The 20,385-nt window shown below is 37.1% G+C and overlaps 1 protein-coding gene across 2 annotated transcripts; it reads left to right on the top strand.

Annotated features, from left to right (window-relative positions):
• Positions 1 to 690: 690 nt before the first annotated feature.
• Positions 691 to 18,578, top strand: STARD4 (StAR related lipid transfer domain containing 4). 2 transcript variants are annotated; one of them, XM_045899833.3, is made up of 6 exons: positions 756 to 913; positions 7,800 to 7,913; positions 8,819 to 8,868; positions 12,688 to 12,814; positions 13,674 to 13,788; positions 14,938 to 18,578. In XM_045899833.3, exons 2-6 carry the CDS (start codon positions 7,809 to 7,811, stop codon positions 15,165 to 15,167), a joined length of 627 nt encoding a protein of 208 aa, XP_045755789.1. In that variant the 5' UTR covers positions 756 to 913; positions 7,800 to 7,808; the 3' UTR covers positions 15,168 to 18,578. The 2 variants fall into 2 exon arrangements, with proteins under 2 accessions (XP_045755803.1, XP_045755789.1); XM_045899847.3 differs by lacking the exon at positions 7,800 to 7,913 and having other exon boundaries at positions 691 to 913.
• The last annotated feature ends 1,807 nt before the right edge of the window (positions 18,579 to 20,385 follow it).

Here is a 20,385-nt window from a genome sequence, read left to right as displayed (position 1 = left end):
ATACTCTTGGATCTAAAACCACATATCCTCGTAAATATAATTTGTAAACACCTGACATTTAGTATTCAGATTTGTCAAACATCTGTCAGATGAAAACCGGAACACTTCGTGAGGCTGCGAAAGCCACCGGCGTTCTCTTTATCTCTCTCAGATCTCCCTTATCTGAAGGCAAACGTTTGGCGGAAGACCAATTCGCTTGTGGCAGTGACTGTTTCTGTGCTTTCTCATACAGCGCTTTCAGCTCTGAGTCAGGGAAGGTGGAGGCCCGAGGGATCCGTCATCTTGTTCCCGGGCGCCTTTTCTTCTCTTTTTCATCTGACTTCTGGTCCTGAGGTGGGTAGTGCAGCTCCGCGATAGTACATCTCCCCAGCCCTCTGAATTTAGGCCGGCCTTATCCCTCACCGTCGTCATTCCCTCCCTCCTGTGTTCCTATTTCTCCCAGCCGGATTTACTGCCTCGCAAATTTTTTTTGCCATTAATTGGTCGCGGGAAACCCCGCCGGAGCCTCACCCACCCGCAACCCACACACACGCAGGGAACCCTGGCCCGGCTCGCGCCAGGCCACAAGCGCGAGAAATCATTCCATTCCCAGCGACCAATCAGCGCTCCGCACGCTGCCGCGCCAGCCAATCCAAGCAAACACACGTTGCCCCGGCCAACTTAGGCCACAAGCTCTTCGGTCGCACCCGGCGTCTGGCAGGGGACTTGGCTGGGGGATTCGGCCCTCTTCCCCGGAGGGCCTTGGTGCCTTCCAATTGGCTGCGAGCAGCGGTGGCCCGTCGCCCATTGGCTGCTGCCAGCCCCGAGGGGCGGGGAAGCCGGAGGAGCTCTAGAGCGTCCGTGTCGCGGAAAGCCGGGAGTCTGGGGCGAGCCCGGCGCGCCTCGCAGCGTACCACGCCTCGCTGCATCTCAGGTAGCCGGGGGTGCGGGCGCGGAGTCGTGGCGGAAGTGAGACGGCCTGGAGGGAGGGCGATGGGGGCTTTCGGGGCGCTCTCCCGGGTGCGTTTTCCGGAGCGGCCCCGGCGAGCGGGGCTGGGGAGGCCGGCGTGGGGGGTGGCGGACCGCGGCGTCCGGGCGGGTGCAGCCTTCACCCGTGAGAGAGGAAAGGAGTCCCCAGAAGGATCTCAGGCTTGCACCTCGCCTCTCCGCACCGCTCACCAGTTTAAGGACTGGGATGCCTGCTAGGCGTCAGTTTCTGCATCCGTTAAATGGGGAATGGGTAGTAATAACCTTGCTTCTAGGGCCATGGTGAAGATTCACCGAGGTCGCGTTCCTTGAAGGGCGCAGTGCTTCCTGATTCGTGGTGGATGCACCGACAACGTAGGGCCCCATCTGCCCACAGCAAGCTCTGACCGAGGTGCACTGATGACAGAGGCAGCGTTTTCTAGGTTAACTGTCTTCCAGCTTCGGTCCTTTAACTCATGTAATTCCTCAATAGAGTTACCGTTATCCTTAATGTGCAGTTAATAAAGATCACCTGAGCTATTTTGGGATCAGGAGCCAGGACAAAAGGACAGCTTTAGTGTGATGTCAGATTTTTTTATGTGAAGTCTCTTCCAGCTTGTGATCAACTTCCGGTGTTTTACAGAAGAGACTCTTAGACTCTGAAGGCAGAAGTCCTGAGTTGCAGTTCTGTCTGACTCCATCACTTATTAGCTGTGTGATCATGGACAAGTGACTTAGTTTCTCTGTTGGTACTTTCTCTGCAAAATAAGGATAATAGGATCAGCTTTTAGGGTTGTTTATGAAAATTAAATGAAATAATACAATTTAAAGTGGCCAGAAAGACTGATCACATAGTAAATGATCAATAAATGTTAGCTATTATTTTAAATAAAGGATTAGAGCATTAGGAGCTCAAACATTAACTTGGACTCAAAGCTGAGATATTATTAGAATTTAATATTGCCTTAACTGTTGTAAAAAGTCTCAACATTGTTGTAAAGCTGATACTAGAATAAGCTAAAGTGAACACTGAAACAGAGGGAAGGGCATTGGTCACGTTGTGGAAGTGGGCTTCCCTGTTGGATTCCTGCTATAGCCAGTCTCAAAAATGAGAAACTACTGTATTTGACTGAGTTGGAAAAGCTAAATTACAAATTCAAGATTGATTGGAAATCAAGCATATGCTGAAATTTTTATGTTAGGTAGATAATATAATTTAATTTACAAGGTCTTGGTTTGCATAACATCTTGGGGAAAATCTATGGCATGTTAAATTGAAGCTATTCACATAAAACCCTTATCAATTGGGACATGGAAGTTTAAACAATTCTGATAATATCTTCTTTAACAAGTAAATTCTGACTTCATCATACTACATAGGTACAAACAGATTTTTATGACATTCACTTTTTATTAGAGGTTAAAATGTTTATTATGTTTCAAATTTAAAATAGAACCTATGGCCATCTCCCTGTGATGTAAAGTTGATGAAAACTGGAGTTGTCTTGGCCAAAGACTATGGTGCTGATAGATGGCCACAAGACAATTTCTGACTTTGGCAGGCTGCCCCCTCTACAATGGCAGCCAGTGTCTACACTAGTGATCATTGCAAAGAAATGGGCATAGAAAACACGAACAAAAAGGTTAGTTTAAAGTAAGGGAAAAAAATAAGGAAAAAAAAATAAGAGAAAAAAATGAAGGTGGACATTACTGAGCACTGAGTAATAGGACTGTCAAAAGTATACAGCCTTTTTGAAGGAGCTGCTAGATTTTGATACGATTAAGTGGTACCAATTCTCTGATATGTAAGTGATGGAATTGGAGAGTTTCCTGTTGTAGGTCAAGAAAGGGAAAGAAAGAATTAGTAAGAGGGAGTTCAGAATAGTATTTAAAACATTTTCCTTACATTCTCCATAGGTGGAAATTGTAGTAGAGCATAGTGTATGCTTTCCTTTGAATTAATGGGAGTACTCTGTTTTATTAGAAGAGCATCAAGACCTTGATAATAACCCCATTAGTGTTCGCTCCCCAATTCTGGAATATATTTCCAGAGATATGTTATGCTTGCCCACACACAGATAGTTGAGACAGTAACCATTATTCTCTTTTGGACTTAATCTTGATGAAAAAAATCCATTTTTGGAATGGATGAATGAACTGCCTGGTTAAATACTTCATTTGGGCTAAAAAAGAGCTTTCTGAGTTTACACTTGTTTGTTCTCCTTCTTTCCTCCTCCTACTCCACTACCCTTAAAAGAGGCTCATTAATAATTTTTAATGTTTTAGCTTTGTTGTTGTTGCAATTCAGAGTTTACTTAAAAGGTGGAATAAGTCAACTTTGAGAGCAAAAACATCCATATCTGTAGTTCTGGGACCTGGTAGATACTAGATGTGTGGTAAATAAAATAGTAGACTTCCTTGAGAAATTGCTGTGTTTAATTATGGCAATGGAATTTTTAGTCATTCAGAAGCTCAAGGATGATTGGTGTAAACAGGCTCATCTTAGATACCTTGAGGTCTTCCATAAGTGAGACTAGTAGCTCACTGTCTACCTATTTTTCCCACTTTTATTTCCTGGCTTCCTACTGCATGCTAGACATAGGGGCATAACATTGAACAAGTCACATTTCCTGTCCCAAAAGGTTTATAGTTAAATTGGAAAAGATGACCATTGAATAGTTACAGAGTTGCTGTGAGAAACATTGGTGGGGTGGGTTGGGGGGGAAATAACCTAGTCTTTAGGGGAGTCCAAGAAAGAAGAGTAGAAATTAGGCAGTGAAGCTCAGCCAGATCATAAAGGGGCCCATAAGCCATATTAAGGAGTTTAGGCTTTATAGTAGTCAGTAAGAGGGAATGATTACTAAGGTAAGCACCTTAAAGATCCAGATTCTCATCTTTATAGGTAAGTTTTTATTGCTTACATTTGTGTAATGGATTTGTACATAGATAACATCTGTGATAATAACATTTTTACATTTCATCTTTGATTTCTATCAAGGAGATTTGAAAAAAAAAAAATATCTTACCGGCCAAACACAGGAACCTGGCAGGCAGCCTTTGGGTTTAAAGAATATGTTTAATCATAATGATCCCAGCAATAGATAAATTAGTTTTTCAAGTCTTGTCTAAGAATTTGTGTTTGTTTATAACATACCCTTGATTAAGGTCATTGTACTGGCTATCAAGTTGGCAGTCTCTTGAGGGGAAATGAGATACTTTCCTGACTGGCACACTTCTTGAATGAGCTCATCCACTTTTAGTCTATGGGTGGGATCTATATTTATTATATATTTTGCATCACTTACATCATTTACATAGATCCTAAATTCTATGTTATTGAATTTTCTATATATACTTTCCCATGTTTCCCATATTTTGGGATACACCACCCCAAAATATGCCACTTTGGAATAAGGATTATTTTGAGCTGAAGGCAATTCAGCAAATGCAGAAAGAGCTGTTTTCCCTCCCTCTACTGCCTGAAAGTAGGACATAAATTTCCCTTTGTGAAGGTCTTCCCTCTCCCCTCTCCTATACTAGGAGGAGAACAACTCATCACTGGAGGTAGAGTTGGCACCAAAATTGTCTGAACAAACTTACTTTACTACAATAACTTTCTTTTCTATTAATTTTGTCTCATATATTTACTTTCTCATAATTTACCACCCCTAGAATCCCAAATGCCTTTTCCTTTGTCTTGTCACTTTTCCGTAATTTATCACCTTTTGTTAAAATGGTATAGAAGCCCTAAGTCTAACTGCTTTTTTTTGGGTCTCCATTTCTTTCTTTTTTGTGAAGGCCTCTACGTATATAAAAAATAAAATATTAACAGCAAATAAAATTTGTGTGTCTTTTCTCCTGTTAATATACCTTCTTTCACTTTAATCTGCAGGTCCCAGAGACAGAATCTAAGAGAGTAGAGAAAAAGGTTTTTTTTTCCCCTACAGTTCTATAACATCTTGTTTATCATTTTTAATGGCTTGTATGCTTTGTTCTATGCTATTTAAATATTGACTACAATATTGATTTATTTCTGTCATCTTTAGTTTTTAGATAGTGGTTCTCAACCCTGGCTGAATAACAGAATGATCAGCGAGGCTTTTTATAGAACCTAGATTTGGGGGGCCTACTCCAGAACAGGCCCAGTGAATCAGACTGTCTGGCAGTGGGCCCTGAAATCTAATATCTAAAAACAGTGTCAAAGAAAACCAGAGGTAGATAGAAGTTAAAGTGGCAAAGGCAAATCTTACTCAAGAACTATTAAAGTAGGGGAAAAGATACATCAGTATAGAATTGCACCCTCTTCTGGAGGTGCCTGGGTGCCTCAGTCGATTAAGCCTCCAACTCTTGGTTTTGGCTCAGGTCATGATCTTGCAGTCTTGGGATCGAGCCCTGTGTCTGGCTTCATGCTCAGCGTGGAGTCTGCTTTGGATTCTCTCTTTCCCTCTGTCCTCCACCCCATTTTCTCTCTCTCTCTCAAATAAATAAACAAAATCTTAAAAAAAAAAAAAAAAGAATTGCAGTCCGGTCTGAGTACAACAAGGACAGTGGGGATTTGTAGCCAAGGAGCAGGATAGGTGTCAATGGGTGGGAAGTTTCTAAGAGGAAACATTAGAGGTAAGAGGGATTCTTGCTGAATGCAGAGCAGCATGATAAGATCAAGGGTAGGATGAGGAATTTTTGAGGGTGAGGGGTGTTTCAGTAAACTAGCTCAGCAGGATTCTTGCTAAAACTGAATTTAGGGGCCAAAGACAAGCCCAAGAACAAGGCCTAGTCGAAAAGAGGACTCAGAGGAGCCTAGGAAGGGAATCTTTGTCAACAGCTACAACTACTACAAAATAAAACAAAGGGGATTCTTATGTATGCATCTGTACTTGAGGATTGCAGCCTTATTTCCATAGAAGTTTGAGGCTTGACATTTCATTTAGATCTTTTCTTTATTTCCTTTTTAGTAATAACTTGATGGTTCTGTAAATTGTGCAGCTTTTCCCCAGAAAGATACAGAAGAAAAATTCTTTATTCTTTTACTGGAGTGCACTAAGGCACCAAAAGAACACAAAATCAAGACCAAACAATTCTTGTTTTGAAGCAAACACACTTCAACAAGTATTATAGGGGCCTATTGTGTTCCAGGCAATGTTTTAGCTGGTGGGGATATAGTGGTAAATAAGGCAGTCAAAAGCCCCAGCTCTATTAGTTGGGGATGTGATGGTGAAAGGGTAGAATATAGTATACCATTAAATAAACAAGTTAATTTCAGATTGTGATAAACACTATGAAGAAACTAAAAGAAGGCTATAATAGAGACTTGCAGAAGCTGTATTAAGATAGGAGGTTTAAAATGAAATTTTCATTACAAGTTGTTTTTAGTCATGCTCAGATTTGGGATCTAATAATCCAGGCAGAGAAATAGCAAGTACAAAGCCCAGAGTCAGTGGCAAGCTTGGCCTATTTGGGGGGCAGAAAGAAAACCAGTAGGACAAGAATATTCTAGGCAATGAGAGGAGGTGGTGTGAATAGGCATCTCTTAATTTCTATTAAGGGTGATTCCTAGGCTTTGTCTTTGAGCAATTGGCTCAATTACCATTTTAAAAGTAAATTGTTGGGGCACCTGGGTGGCTCAGTCAGTTAAGCATCCAACTCTTGATCTCAGTTCAGGTCCTGATCTTAGGGTCCTGAGTTCAAGCCCTATGTTGGGCTCCATGCTGGGCTTGGAGCCTACATTAAAACATAAATAAATAAAAATAAAATAAATTGTTAAGATGGGGAAGACTGAGTGAAATTGAGGGGAGCCTAGGGTGAAGCCCTAAAAAGGCTTCTGGATCTGGGACTTTGGAGTTCTGTCTCTCTTCCCATTTCCCCTTTTCTCCAGCCTTTCCACATTTCAGCCTCAAAGATAGCCAGAGTTTTTGCATGCTTGCATGTTGATCAAAGGCTCCCAGAGCAGTTAGTCTAAAAGAAACCTGCAGAGCCTGCATGGACTTTTCTAACCCAGCCTAGGAAGTCATGCAGTCACAGACCACCTCTTGATGGGAAGCAATGTTTTTAAAACATTACAGAAGCTTTCATTATATCGTTTATTATCTTTAAGGTTAATAATCATTTCTCTTTAAAAACAATGTTGAACAGTAGCTTATCTTTGGAATTATTAATGATATATAAAATTATGAACCATTTGTTTATGCTGTGCTGATGGTTCTAAAAGTCTTCATATGACCTCCTTCCTTACACAGATACCTTACTGAATCCTATAACACCTTATCAAATGATATAAAATATTGAAAACGGTGCAGTTCTTCAAACTTTTGAAATTATTCAGAGTTCTGTAACCCTAACCTGAAAGGATGTATGAACAGGTTTCTAGTTGTGCTTGTCATTAGTTTTCTAGAATGAGTCCTAAATCTGTTGGATGTTAAATTAAAAATTTAATGGCTGAAACTGTAAAGACTTTTTAAAAAAATTTATTCCTTGTGTATTGATATTTGTAGTTTGGAAACAGCAATATTTTTTTCTTTACATTATCTAGAATTCTATAATGTATTTCTTTTTATTATATTCCTTTAGAAAGGGAACTAGGATTGTAGTTTACTTTTATATGAGTGATTTTAATAACTTAAAATGTGTGATACTCATCCTTGACTAGGTGTTACTCATCTTGGCAGCTTTGAGGGAAAAAAACCTATGCCCAGGTCCTACTCTTCAGAGATTCTGATTAGTTGATTTGGGGTGGGATCCAGGTATAAGCATCTTTTACGGCTCCCCAGTGAGTCTGTTATGAAGCCATATTTGAGACTCACTGGTCTATTGCTTCAAATTGTGGCATTTGCTGATGCTCATCTTTGTCTTTGTAACAGAAGAAAAAAATGGAAGGCCTGCCTGATGCTGCTGCTTTTGCAACTAGACTTAAAAACACTCTCATCCAGTATCATAGCATCGAAGATGATAAGTGGCGAGTTGCCAAGAAAACGGTGAATTATTTAAATTTCTTATATATGGCATTTATCTTCTATCTAGTGAGATGGTTGATGACTTTCAAAATGGTAAGGGAAAATAGGAACCATACTTTGGGTGGATGGCAGGATAGATAATTAAGATAATAAAGTCGGTGGTTTGACATCTCACCAAGGCAAAAGCAATAATCCTGCACTGATTTCATTACTGCTTTAGATATTGGACATGAGAATAGACTCTGGCAACACGAGCCTAAAGAATAGCTTCTAAGGTCAACATATAAAATATAACATGTACTGATAGTTTGAAATAGTTCCAGATATTTCAACAAGCCTGTGAGGGTGGCCAGTTAGTATTCTTTTCTACTGGTATGACTTGTCCAAACTATCACAACCCTAGAACCCAGGACTCTTCTAGTGAAGTACTCTAGCTAGTCTGATATTCAGAATTTCTTGGGAAATGAACAGAAAAAAGATGTAGGGACTAATTCAAGTTCGCACTGTCATAATAGATGTGAATTGTTTGATTTTAAAAAAGATATGAGCAAGTTCAGAATGAAATATTTAGCATTCCTCTTGTCTTAGTCTAAATGTGTCAGTAATGGTAAATAGATAAGATTGGAGTGAGGCAAATAATAATGGCTGGTGCGGATCTTAACAAGGTTTGCATCTCATTAAGCTACTGAGAAATCTGTTTTGGACGTCTGTACTTTAAGCAAGATGTGAAGAACTTTAGGATACAGAAGAAAATCAAATATGGATCATTTTGATGGTATAAGTGACTTTTATGTATCTCTGAATATTTACTTAAGTTTTATTTTAATGCAAAGACTGATGTTCTATAACTTGAAATTGTCAGTTTTATATCCAGAGTTCCACCTAGGTAATGATTTATGCCCGTATACTGTTTGTTATTTTTCCAGAAAGATGTAACAATTTGGAGAAAACCTTCAGAAGAATTTAATGGATACCTGTAAGTAAATTCTTGTAGTTTTATGTAGCTCTTAAGACATTGCCAGACTTCATATATATATATATAATATATATTTATATATATTATATATTATATATATATAAATGATCACTAAATCATCATTGCCAGTAAAATTTGACTTTTAAGATTTGTGAATTGTGTAAGGCTGTTGAATCACAGACCTGTACCTCTGAAACAAATAATACATTATATGTTAAAAAAATAAAGAAGAAGATAGTAGGAAGGGAAAAATGAAGGGGGGGAATTGGAGGGGGAGACGAACCATGAGAGACTATGGACTGAGAAACAAACTGAGGGTTCTAGAGGGGAGGGGGGTGGGGGGATGGGTTAGCCTGGTGATGGGTATTAAAGAGGACACGTATTGAATGGAGCACTGGGTGTTATACGCAAACAATGAATCATGGAACGCTACATCAAAAACTAATGATGTAATGTATGGTGATTAACATAATAAAATTTAAAAAAAAGATTTTAAACTTTCTGAAAAAGCATATCACCTTAAGAATTCAAAGCCTTTAAAGTGTCCATATCTCTTGTGGACTGAGTTGGTAGTAAGGGAAATCATAAATAATGATATCGGATGGCCTATAAAAATCTTAAATTTCTTAGCACACTGTATAACTCCTTCTAATATTCTTCTATATGTACTTAGTGCTATAGCATACTTTAAGAATTTATCTTAAAGAAATCATAAGAAAGATAATAGTTAAGTACTTATCTCTTCCATCACATTACTTATAATATTAAAAATTACAAACAACTTGAATAATCAATAGAGATGGTTAAATTTTGAAACGTGATATTTTACACTCTTTAAAAACTGTTTTCACATATTAGTTTAAAACACAAGAAAATGCTCAAGCTATAAAGTGAATAAAGCAGAATATGAAACTGCATGTAGAATTGTGCGTTGACTTTAATTTTTATGTATTAAAATATTTTTACTTAACACCAAATACACACCTTGAGATGGCTGCTTTATAGGTGATTTCTATTTTCATTTTTTGATATTTGCATATAGTTGAACATGAATTATACTTTTCACCAGAAGGAAAAAATACTGTTTTTTAAAGCCAGTAGAGAGACAGTTGCCTTGTGTAATTGGAGTGGAATGTTCATATCCTTGGGACTCAGTCCTTTTAAAAATGAAACTGTGGGTCCCACTTACTATGTGTTCTCAAGTATAATACCAAAGATAGCATTTCCAGAAAGATGAGTTATACAATATTTATGACAAGGACCAGGAAACTAGAGTTGTGGATTAAGCATTGTAAGCAAGTGTGAAGTTAATCCTTTAGATCACTGATTCCCAGTGGGGGTTGAAAAGCACAAAGAAGTGCCAAAGGAACATTATGCTTGGTGATTTGAGGGGACTTCATTGAAGAGCTAGTATATGAACTGAGCTTTAAAGCAAGAATGGGTTATTTCTTAGGGAATGAAGGACGGATTCATATTCCAGGCAGAGGGGATTGCATCTACTACATAAACACAGATGGAAAACACTCTAAGGAGTTTGTTTAGGGAAGTAGAAGTGATGTTTGTATAACTGGAGCATAAAGTATGAGGGTAGGGAGAGCATATGTCTGAAGGATTTTTGAATTCTAAAGTAAGGAATTCAATATTGTGCTTACCTTTGCTCAACCCTTACTCCCACCTCCCAGGTCGTCAGAGATTTTGAACTTAATCTGATAGCACTGTGAAAAATGGAAATGAGCATGGAGAGTTTAGAGAAGAGGTTTTACCCTGGGAGTCCATGGCTAGCTTCTTGAAGTTTCCTTAAGATCATAAACATAATTTTGTGTCAATGTTATATTCCTGGGAAGAGATCTTTGGCTTTTTTTCAGAAACTTCAAGAGATACATGGTCCAAAGAGCTAGAAATGGTTGCAGTGTTGAGTTGGACACAGAGTGCCCAAACTAAGGACGTAGCATGAGAGTTGAAAAGGGCAAGCGAATGTGAAAGGGATCTAATGGTGATGGTGGTGATGATAACTAACATTCATTGAGAGCCAAATATTGTTCTAAGCACTTTACATCTAGGAAGTCATCTTGATAAAACATGGTGACTTTTATTCTGACTATTGAAATGGGATCAAGAGAAAAAGAGTCAAAAGTTGAATCCCAGATATCTAATTTGGGATTAATTTGTATTGCCCCATTCCCACCCTCCACCCCAAGTTAGAGAACACAGGAGGGAAGAGCAGATTTAGGATGGGGGAGACAGTGTAAGGTTGAGCTGGAAATACTTACAAAATGATAAAACAGCTTCAGATGCTTTAAAAAAAAAAAATCTTTTCAAAAACCTGCCCAAAATGTTACTGATAAGAGTTAAAGCCAATCTATCTCTAATTTCTTTTCTTTTGTCCCCAGAGGTAGCTACTGTCTTAAAGTGTGTATTCCTGTTTTATACTTTGACCACATATATATATATATGTGTGTTTCCTTTAGTAATTTGCTTTTGATTTTTTCCATTTAATACAGTGTTTTTTTTCAGGATTTAGCCATGTTGTTACATGCAGATCTGTTCTTTCACGTTCATATGAAAATATTACGATGTGTTTAGCTGTGTTTGTAAATTTTTAGGTTGTTGACAATTCTTCCTTATAAAATACAGTGCTATAGTAAACTTCTTTAGTATATGTCTCCTTCTGTACACATGTGTGATTTTCTTTGGGTATGTACCTGGGTCTTAAGGACACGCATCATTCAACTACTGTAGACGTTGCCAAATTAATTGCTCTCTAAAGTGGTGGTAGCAGTTTGAGAGTTCTCATTCCCTTCTATTCAATACTTGTTATGTTTTTACTCTGCCAGTCTCAGGGATATGAGATGGTATCTTGTTAGTATTTACTTAGTACGAGTGAAGTTGAGCATCTTTTCCAAATTTACTGACATTTCCGATCAATCTTAATGTATCTTTTGTCCTTATTTTCTTTGGATTGTCTTTTTCTCATTGGTTTATAGGAATTAATTATGTATTCTCTATAATAATTATGGCTGTTTATATGTGTTGCACATACCTTCTTCCAGTCTATGGCTAGTTTTTAAAGAAATTACTTATTTTGTCATTTGTGGTATGCAAGTTTTTAATTTTAACTGTCTTGTATTATTTGTGTTTTTGTTTGTTTTATGTATTCAAGAAATCCCCCTGTATCCTGAGGGCACAAAGATGTATTTTTCTCAAAGTTTTAAATTTTATGTAGTGGTCTTTAGTCTGTCTGGAATTAATTGTTTTGAATGGTGTCAAGTAGTGATTCAGTTTTTAATTTCTCTTTAGGGTAAGTACTGAATCAAAGCGCCATTCATGCAATAGTACATCCTTTCCCCACTGATACTCAGTGCCACCTTTGAAATATGTCGAGTTCTGATACTATTCATGAGTCAAACCTCTGTGTGCTATTCCTGGGTGACCTATTTTTCTGTTCCTGTAAAAAAGTTTTTGAAAGTCAGAGTAAAAATATGTGCATACTAATAACATGTTAGAGCCTGAGAAAAGAATAGCATACAGAATAAATGAAGCTCGAGTGTCGTATGGACTGTTTCCGGCTACACCGTAACATGAAGGTACTTTCCTATGTTCATGATAACATAATTTAGCCTTCAGATCACTTGTTAGATTTGAGGGCAAAGAGTACATTCTGATAAAATAACTTAATTTATCAGAAAAACTGTTGGGATTTATTCCCTTTAAAAAAAAAGCTGTATTAACTTTTACTCTTTTTGAAGTTAGCTCTGAACTGTGAGGGCGTGCTGAAATTTTTCATACTAATAGCATTTGACCTTAATCTTTTTTCTCCAGTTTCAAAGCCCAAGGCGTTATAGATGACAGCATCAATAGTGTCATAGACCATATACGCCCAGGTCCCTGTCGCTTGGATTGGGACAGCTTAATGACTTCAATGGACATTTTGGAACACTTTGAAGAGGTATTTATTTAGAAACATCACTTCAGATTTTGGGTGTGTGTGTGTGTGTGCATGTGAGAGAGAGCATGTGAGTGTGAGCATGTGCACCTACTTGTATTCATTGTATTCATTGTTTTGAGAGTAAGTAGTCGTGGCAGAGATCTCACAGGGGAATCCTTTCTGCCTTTTAAAAAGCTTGAGTTTCCTCATATTAATGAGTATTAGTCAGAACTGCGTTTGTTTTACACAGCAGCTCTACCCTTGCTGCTTAAGAAAACTGTCAGCTCTTTAATTGTAAAACTTAAGTTGAGATTCTGAAATCTAAAATTCTAAAAACAACACCATCATATTCAGGTTTCTAGATAATCGTATGTAGGTTTTTCCATTAATGTTAAGCCAAAATCAAAGACCAAAACCAAAAATGCCACCTTAGGCATTAGAGAATGATGTAACCAAAGTGGGTTGTCCTCTTTTTCTATTTTTGTTAATTCATTTTTCCCATGTTTGAATTTCTTTATTGAAACATTTGGTATTTTGGTCCAAATATTTGTGGATTTTTATCTTAAACACCTATAGTCTACACCACCTACTTCCGTGTTGAATATCATATAGGATACAATACACTGCATTGAGTTAGAGATTTAGATACTGGGTAACTTACCTCTTTGTATTTTAATCATAACCTTATTCATTCCCATACAGTGGCCATGAAGTTTAGACGAGAGATCTAAACCTATCAGAACCACTGTAAGAATTATTCTTAATAGGAATTATAAATACATTTTGAATGAGTATGAGTTTTTTACTAAGGGTTAATTTATGATATATGAGTCCATATATGTTTCCTAAGTAGTAACAACTGTCACCTCTTCTCTTTCAGAATTGCTGTGTGATGCGTTACACTACTGCTGGTCAGCTTTGGAATATAATTTCCCCGAGAGAGTTTGTTGATTTCTCCTACACTGTGGGCTATGAAGAAGGGCTTTTGTCCTGTGGTAATGATCGCAAAACCTTGTACTTTCTTTTCATTTGTCTTAAATATTTGAGTTTTCCCGGCTGGATGTTTCTATGTGAGATATATTTTCAGCCTTCACACTTATTTTATAATCACTAAGCTTTGCAAATGCTACATCCCAGGAATTAAAATAACAGTATCAAGAAGGGTTTTGAAATCTTTCTGGTTAAGTTTTTATTCTCAGTTACATGGTATCCTCCAGGTCACAGCTACAAACAGGAATCACGTAGCTGCCTCTGAGAAAGGGATGTAGTAAGCAGATTAAGTCACTCTCAGAAAATAGCTTCTTAGTCATATCCATAGAAAAAATAGGCATGGTGTGTTAGAATATTTTTCCTTCCTTGAGCTGTGTAATATTTTTTTTAAAAATGAAAAATACTGCTATTAGAAGGCTCCTGCTTCCTAAAATATATCTATAGGTAAATCAATCTCTTTTTGTGTATCGTATATACTTGAGTAGGCTGTTGTAGGTAAATATCTGCTTGTTTACTCTTAGCCAGCCAGTACCAAAGTTGGATGTGGTAGTGCCTTTAGGGAGTAGTGGTGGTACCATAGTTTTGATTTTTGGCACCTTGAGGCCTGGGTGCTACAGCCAAGATTCATAGTTTCCAAGGAGTTACCAAGATGACATAATGTTACCTATTCTGATGGGATTAGAACTTTCCCCATTACCTCTAGCCCTCTGTCAGAATTCTGCTTGGTAATTATCTTTTTCATTCTTCTATGGTCACTCTTGGGGCTTAGTTTTCATCTACATGAGTAAGAAGAAAAAAATTTTTTATTTTATTATGTTAATCACCATACATCATTAGTTTTTGATGTAGTGTTCCATGATTCGTTGTTTGCGTATAACACCCAGTGCTCCATTCAATACATGCCCTCTTTAATACCCATCACCAGGCTAACCCATCCCCCCACCCCCCTCCCCTCTAGAACCCTCAGTGTGTTTCTCAGAGTCCATAGTCTCTCATGGTTCGTCTCCCCCTCTGATGTCCCCCCCTTCATTTTTCCCTTCCTACTATAAGAAGAAAAATATTTAAACAAGAAATCTGATAATATGATTGTATGAGAGTTGTAGACTAATCTCAGTCACTGCTATTAATGGTGTTATTTTAAAATTTCCTTGTAGGGCTAAGTGTTGACTGGAGTGAAAAGAGACCAGAATTTATTCGTGGATATAACCATCCTTGTGGTTGGTTTTGTGTTCCACATAAAGACAATCCACACCAGAGTCTTTTGACAGGCTACATTCAGACAGATCTGCGCGGGATGATTCCTCAGTCTGCGGTAGATACAGCCATGGCCAGCACTTTAGTCAACTTCTACGGTGATTTACAAAAAGCCCTACAAAAGGCATAATACATTTAACTTGTAGTATGATAGTCCCCCAAATCAACTTTTTCTCTCAGCTGCATGGGCTGTGAAAATCATCCTTTCCTCTCTTCTGTGTAGCCTATAGAAAAATTTGAGGTGATTTGCTGGTTTATTTTATTCCTAAAGTAAATAGTTATCTAAGAGAGGGCATTTCCATTTTCTTAGACAGTGACTTCCACACTGTTTGGTACAGCAGTGTGTCTAAGCATGGAGAGAATGACAGACATCCATGAAGATGTAGGTATACTTCTTTGACCTGAACTCCTAAGAAACTGAATACTGCCTCAGTATGAATATTTTGGCTACTTGGAAATTAGAGAAAGCACAAGCTTCATGTTGTTAGTTAAAATCACCTGTTTTAGAGTTTTAGGAACATTTTCTAAGTTTTAACTATTTTTGGAAGCTAAATATTAGTGCTTTACTTTTGGTATGCTCTGTGAATTCGCCAGTATCTTGGACTAAAGAAAAAACTATATTTTATAAAGGTGAACTTCATTGTCAGGTGACTTGTACTACTTTAAGTATTGAAAAAATCAGAAATAGAAAAAGAATAGATACAGTAGTATAGATACAATTCAAATACAATTGTTTTGATACCTAGATAACATTATTTTGTGGATATCTTTAAAAATGTATTTGTATCTTTCTGTGCGTTTCTTTTGGAAGGCCTAAAAAGCATTTATGCATGGATAAAACAGTACAAAGAACTGCCAAATATGTGCTGGGGACACCACATTGATTGGATTGTGTGAACTGGTTGGTGGTACCCTATATTCACACAACAGCAAATTGTCTAGAAATCAAATCCAGTGAGTGTCTTGTTCATGTTTTAGTTTAGTTTTGTTTTTTTAAAATAAGCCCTCAAGAAATAGCTCTTAATTCTTAGAAGTATGTGATATTCTGTAGGAAAATAATCAGATTTTCAGTCTTTCTCATTTGATCCATGTTCACATTTCAGTTTTAAAGTATCACTCACCTCATAAAGTATTACTAAGTACATCATAAACATTCACAGTTGTGACATAACTTCAGTCTGGACCTTTAACAAATACATTCATAGATTTGTCCACATGCCTGGATGAGTCATTTTATAACAAGCATGGACTATAATAGGTCCCTTATTCTGTGGCTGCCTTAAATGAACATTCCTGAATGATTTTCACATTCCAGATGATTCTTTGGCTTTTGAATAACCACCTGGGGTGCCTGGGTGGCTCAGTTGGTTGGGCGACTGCCTTCGGCTCAGGTCATGATCCTGGAGTCCCGGGATCGAGTCCCGCATCGGGCTCCCTGCTCAGCAGGGAGTCTGCTTCTCCCTCTGACCCTCCCCCCTCTCATGCTCTCTCTCTATCTCATTCTCTCTCTCAAATAAATAAATGAAATCTTAAAAAAAAAAAAAAAAAGAATAACCACCTGGTTTACTTCTAAAATGAGACCTTGAGGCAACTCAGTATATCCATGCAAATGTTTGTATTTATGTTTGTGTTCGGGCACACATCTTGAAATCTTATCTTCCTGTTCAATGTGAGTTCTTTATGTGGTACTTACTGTATCCATTGTTTTGTTTCTTCTTCTTCTTTTTTTTTTTTTGATTAATTTTTGTATACTCTATATTTTATATTCTAGTATTCTGTCTAGGATGGTGAATGCCAGCAGATGTCCAATTATATGGTGCCCAGATTGGGTGAGGGATTTGCGATAAGATTGCCTGAGCTGGGTGCTCTTGTTGCCTGAGCTGGATACCCCTAAAGCAAATAAACTGTCCACTCAGTGACTCTAATGTTCTCTTTGTCTTTTTCAACTTATACCTCCAATTAGTGACTACATAATCCACTGCTGAATTGGACCCATTGCACATGAAAGGACCTTCACGGAAAAATTTTTGTTGCAATATTGAGTCATATGATAGATTGAAAAATAATATTTGAATCACCTGAAATTTATATGCAGCTTCTAGATGGCACTTTAGATCTGCTGGGCTCTAGTTGGCACTTCTTTTTAAAAAACAGCTTTATTGAGGTATAATTTACACACTGTACAACTTAACTGGCTGGAAGTATACAATCCAGTGACTTTTGAATACATTTATAGTTGTGCGGTCATCACCACAATCCAGTTTTAGAACATTTCTATCAACCAAAAAGACCCCTTTTGCCTGTTTGCAGACTCCTATCTAACCAAAGTTTAGCACATTTGCCAATATACAGAAGATGAAAAAGATCAGAGTAGGTTTTATCTGGTTTTGTTTTTATGCATAGAGGCATAGTTGATTCTAAGCTCAGGCCTTTTGTGGTAGTATATTAAATATGTTATCTCAAATACTGTAATTATACAAAAATTTAATGAATGGGTTGGGATTAATATTAAACATATAATTGAATCTGCTATTTCTGTAGCAGTGCTATAGAATAGAAAAATAATGTGAGCCATATACTATGTAATTTAAAATTTTCTAGCAGTCACATTAAAAAAGACAAAATGAAACAGCTGGTGTTAATTTTAATAATATAATTTATTTAACTCAGTAGATCCCAACTATTACCATTTCACCATGTAATCACTGTAAACACTCATTAGGATAGTTTACATTCTTCTTCTGTACTAATTCCTTGAAATCGGGTGTGTATTTTACTAATTTGGATAGCCACATTTTAAGTTTGCATTATCCACATCAGGCCAGTGGCCTGCATTAAATAGCACAGATCTGTAGTATATGTATTAATTTGTCTTTTTATAATATGAAGTAATGAGTTTCATGGAATTACTCTCTTAAATACAAAATGTTTTCTGGTCTCTGCAGCCTTCAGTGCTTGCTGAATGGGGACTTCTGAACATTAGAAATAAATTAGTTTGTAGTTATTAATAAAATAAAAATTATAGCCAAAAAAACTTTTCCTTTAAAGATGACCCCTTTCAGAGGGCAGTGAATGAAACAAAAAAATATAATCTGCCTTGTTAGGTGGTTGATTATTTTCTCTAGCTTACAGCTAGTTTGCATCAGAAACCTATTTATGCAGGAAATATTAGCATAGTACTGTTTTCAGTACATGTTACCTATTTTTTTAAGGACATAGTTTCATACAAAAAATCGTAAGTTATCATAAGTGATACTTTTGCAGGAAGTTTTAGTTTGTATTGATAACCCTTGATTAACCTTTGAAGTTTAATGCAATACTTAGCAAAAATAATTGTGGGAACTTAGTGTCTGCAGTGATGTATAATATGAACTGCTAGAGTGTCTTCATTTTACTGTTCATCGAGGTTGGATGTATTTGAAATTGTAGATTTCTACATGTAAAATTATCTCCCAGTAAAAATAATTTTCTTTCTTTTTCTCTCTCCTCCTCCTTTCTTTACTAACTGAAAGGCATATTATCAGCACTCAGGTTGAATTAAATTCACATCTCAAACTAAAAATTCTGCAACTGAGGTTGCCTCTAGAGAAGATAGGAAAACATTGCACAATTTAAGCCCTTAATTGTCTATTGAGCTTTTGGGTATGAGTAATTTCCCTTGATGTAGATAGAGCTTTACCTATTGACTCAAGAGCACACTGGCGCCCTTAGAATCAGTGGTTAAAATCCAGATCCTTTTACTTACATGGATACTGCTGCTCTCTCCACCTTATGGACAAATTTTGAAACCCAGAGAAGTTAGGGGACTTTACCAGGTTTCCATCAGAATGTGTGTCAGATAATCACTTGTCTGGTGTATCTCCATTGCCTTTCTTACTTAACAGCTTCTAGAAGGTGGGATCTGAGCATACAAGAAACATAAGAAGTTGGAATTTTAATTTCTTCATTATTTTGTTGTTTCCAAAGATTTTACATGTATAAATAAAAGTTCATCTCATATAATTCAATAAAAGCTATACTATATATAGATTTTATTTTTTAAGTTTATAATTCTTTTATGAGCCAATATGTAAAACTTGAACCTTTAATAAACTAAAAGCATGTTTTAATATAAATAAACTGTGTATTTTTAAATTGCTATGAAAAATACCAATAAATTACTAGACACTCTTATCACTGATATGGTCTAAGTTGCTTTAACCTTCAATACTGAAAAATAGTTTCATATGTGTGAACTTAAAATATGTAATTTAACTTCCTATATTCTTACAAAAGAAAAATATAAACTGGAAAATAACAATTAATAACTCATCTGCTAACCTCTCAGCAAAGCCTCATAGAATATTAGCCCAAATACTGCTGAATTTTGATTTGCTATTATGTAGCCAGGATGATGATGAATGTGTTCTTCCCTTATTACAGCAACATATACACAGGGCTTACTGTACACACATTTAAATAATTGTGTTAACTTGATTAGGAATTGTGATCATTTCATTTGAAGTTGAAGAAAGCTGGAAGTGATGACACAAAGAGACTCGATCTGTGTTACCAGAAAGTAACTATGGATGCTGTGGGCAGTATGCAGTAGAAAATATGACTATTAAATGGTTTAAACAAACTGAGTTATCTTTCTCATTTAATAATGAATCTGGATATAGGTAATTTAGTGTTTATCAGTTCAAAGATGTTAGGGCCAGAGTTTCTGCAGTTCCTACTTTTCTCTCATAATGATAAGGTGATTGACTAGCCCTGAAAATTACATGTACATTCAAGTCAAGAAGCAGGTGAAGCCTTGGCACCACTCATTGGTCTCTTTTATCAGGAAAGTAAAAGCTTTCCCAGAAACCTCCACTAGCTTTCCTTTCCAGTAGTCTCTGCCACATGACCACCATTGCTGAAAGGGTGGTTGGGGAGGCAAGCATAAGGATTTCCAGCCTTTTGAAGAGAGGGATGGTGATGAATGACTCTTTGGATAGCCAACATAGCATCTCTTAGGGGATCAGCTCTGGAAAGTGGGTGTAAAGCTCCTTCAGATGTCAATAGGAAACCGATAGACTACCAAAATAGAAATGAAAATAGCCAAGTAGTCATTCGCTTCATGAAAAATTTATTGGACCTCTTTCATGGCAAACACTACATAGCTATCCTTAGAAGCGATGGAGCTTCCTCTGTACCTTGTCAATTAAGGGCTGGTGTCACATGGCATTTAACATGAATGACCTTTGTTTCCATTACCCCATAATATTTTCAGAATATATAATAGGTATGATTATATTACAGATAATATAATAATAGAATATGTTATCTTATTCCTCTGGAGCAAAGGGTCTACTACCGACGGCTTC

This window comes from Mirounga angustirostris, unplaced genomic scaffold, assembly GCF_029215605.1.
Source record: "Mirounga angustirostris isolate CCGP_5_RB_7025 unplaced genomic scaffold, mMirAng1.0.hap1 SCAF_7, whole genome shotgun sequence".
NCBI classification, from domain to species: domain Eukaryota; kingdom Metazoa; phylum Chordata; class Mammalia; order Carnivora; family Phocidae; genus Mirounga; species Mirounga angustirostris.
This window is presented reverse-complemented; position numbering and strand designations above follow the sequence as displayed.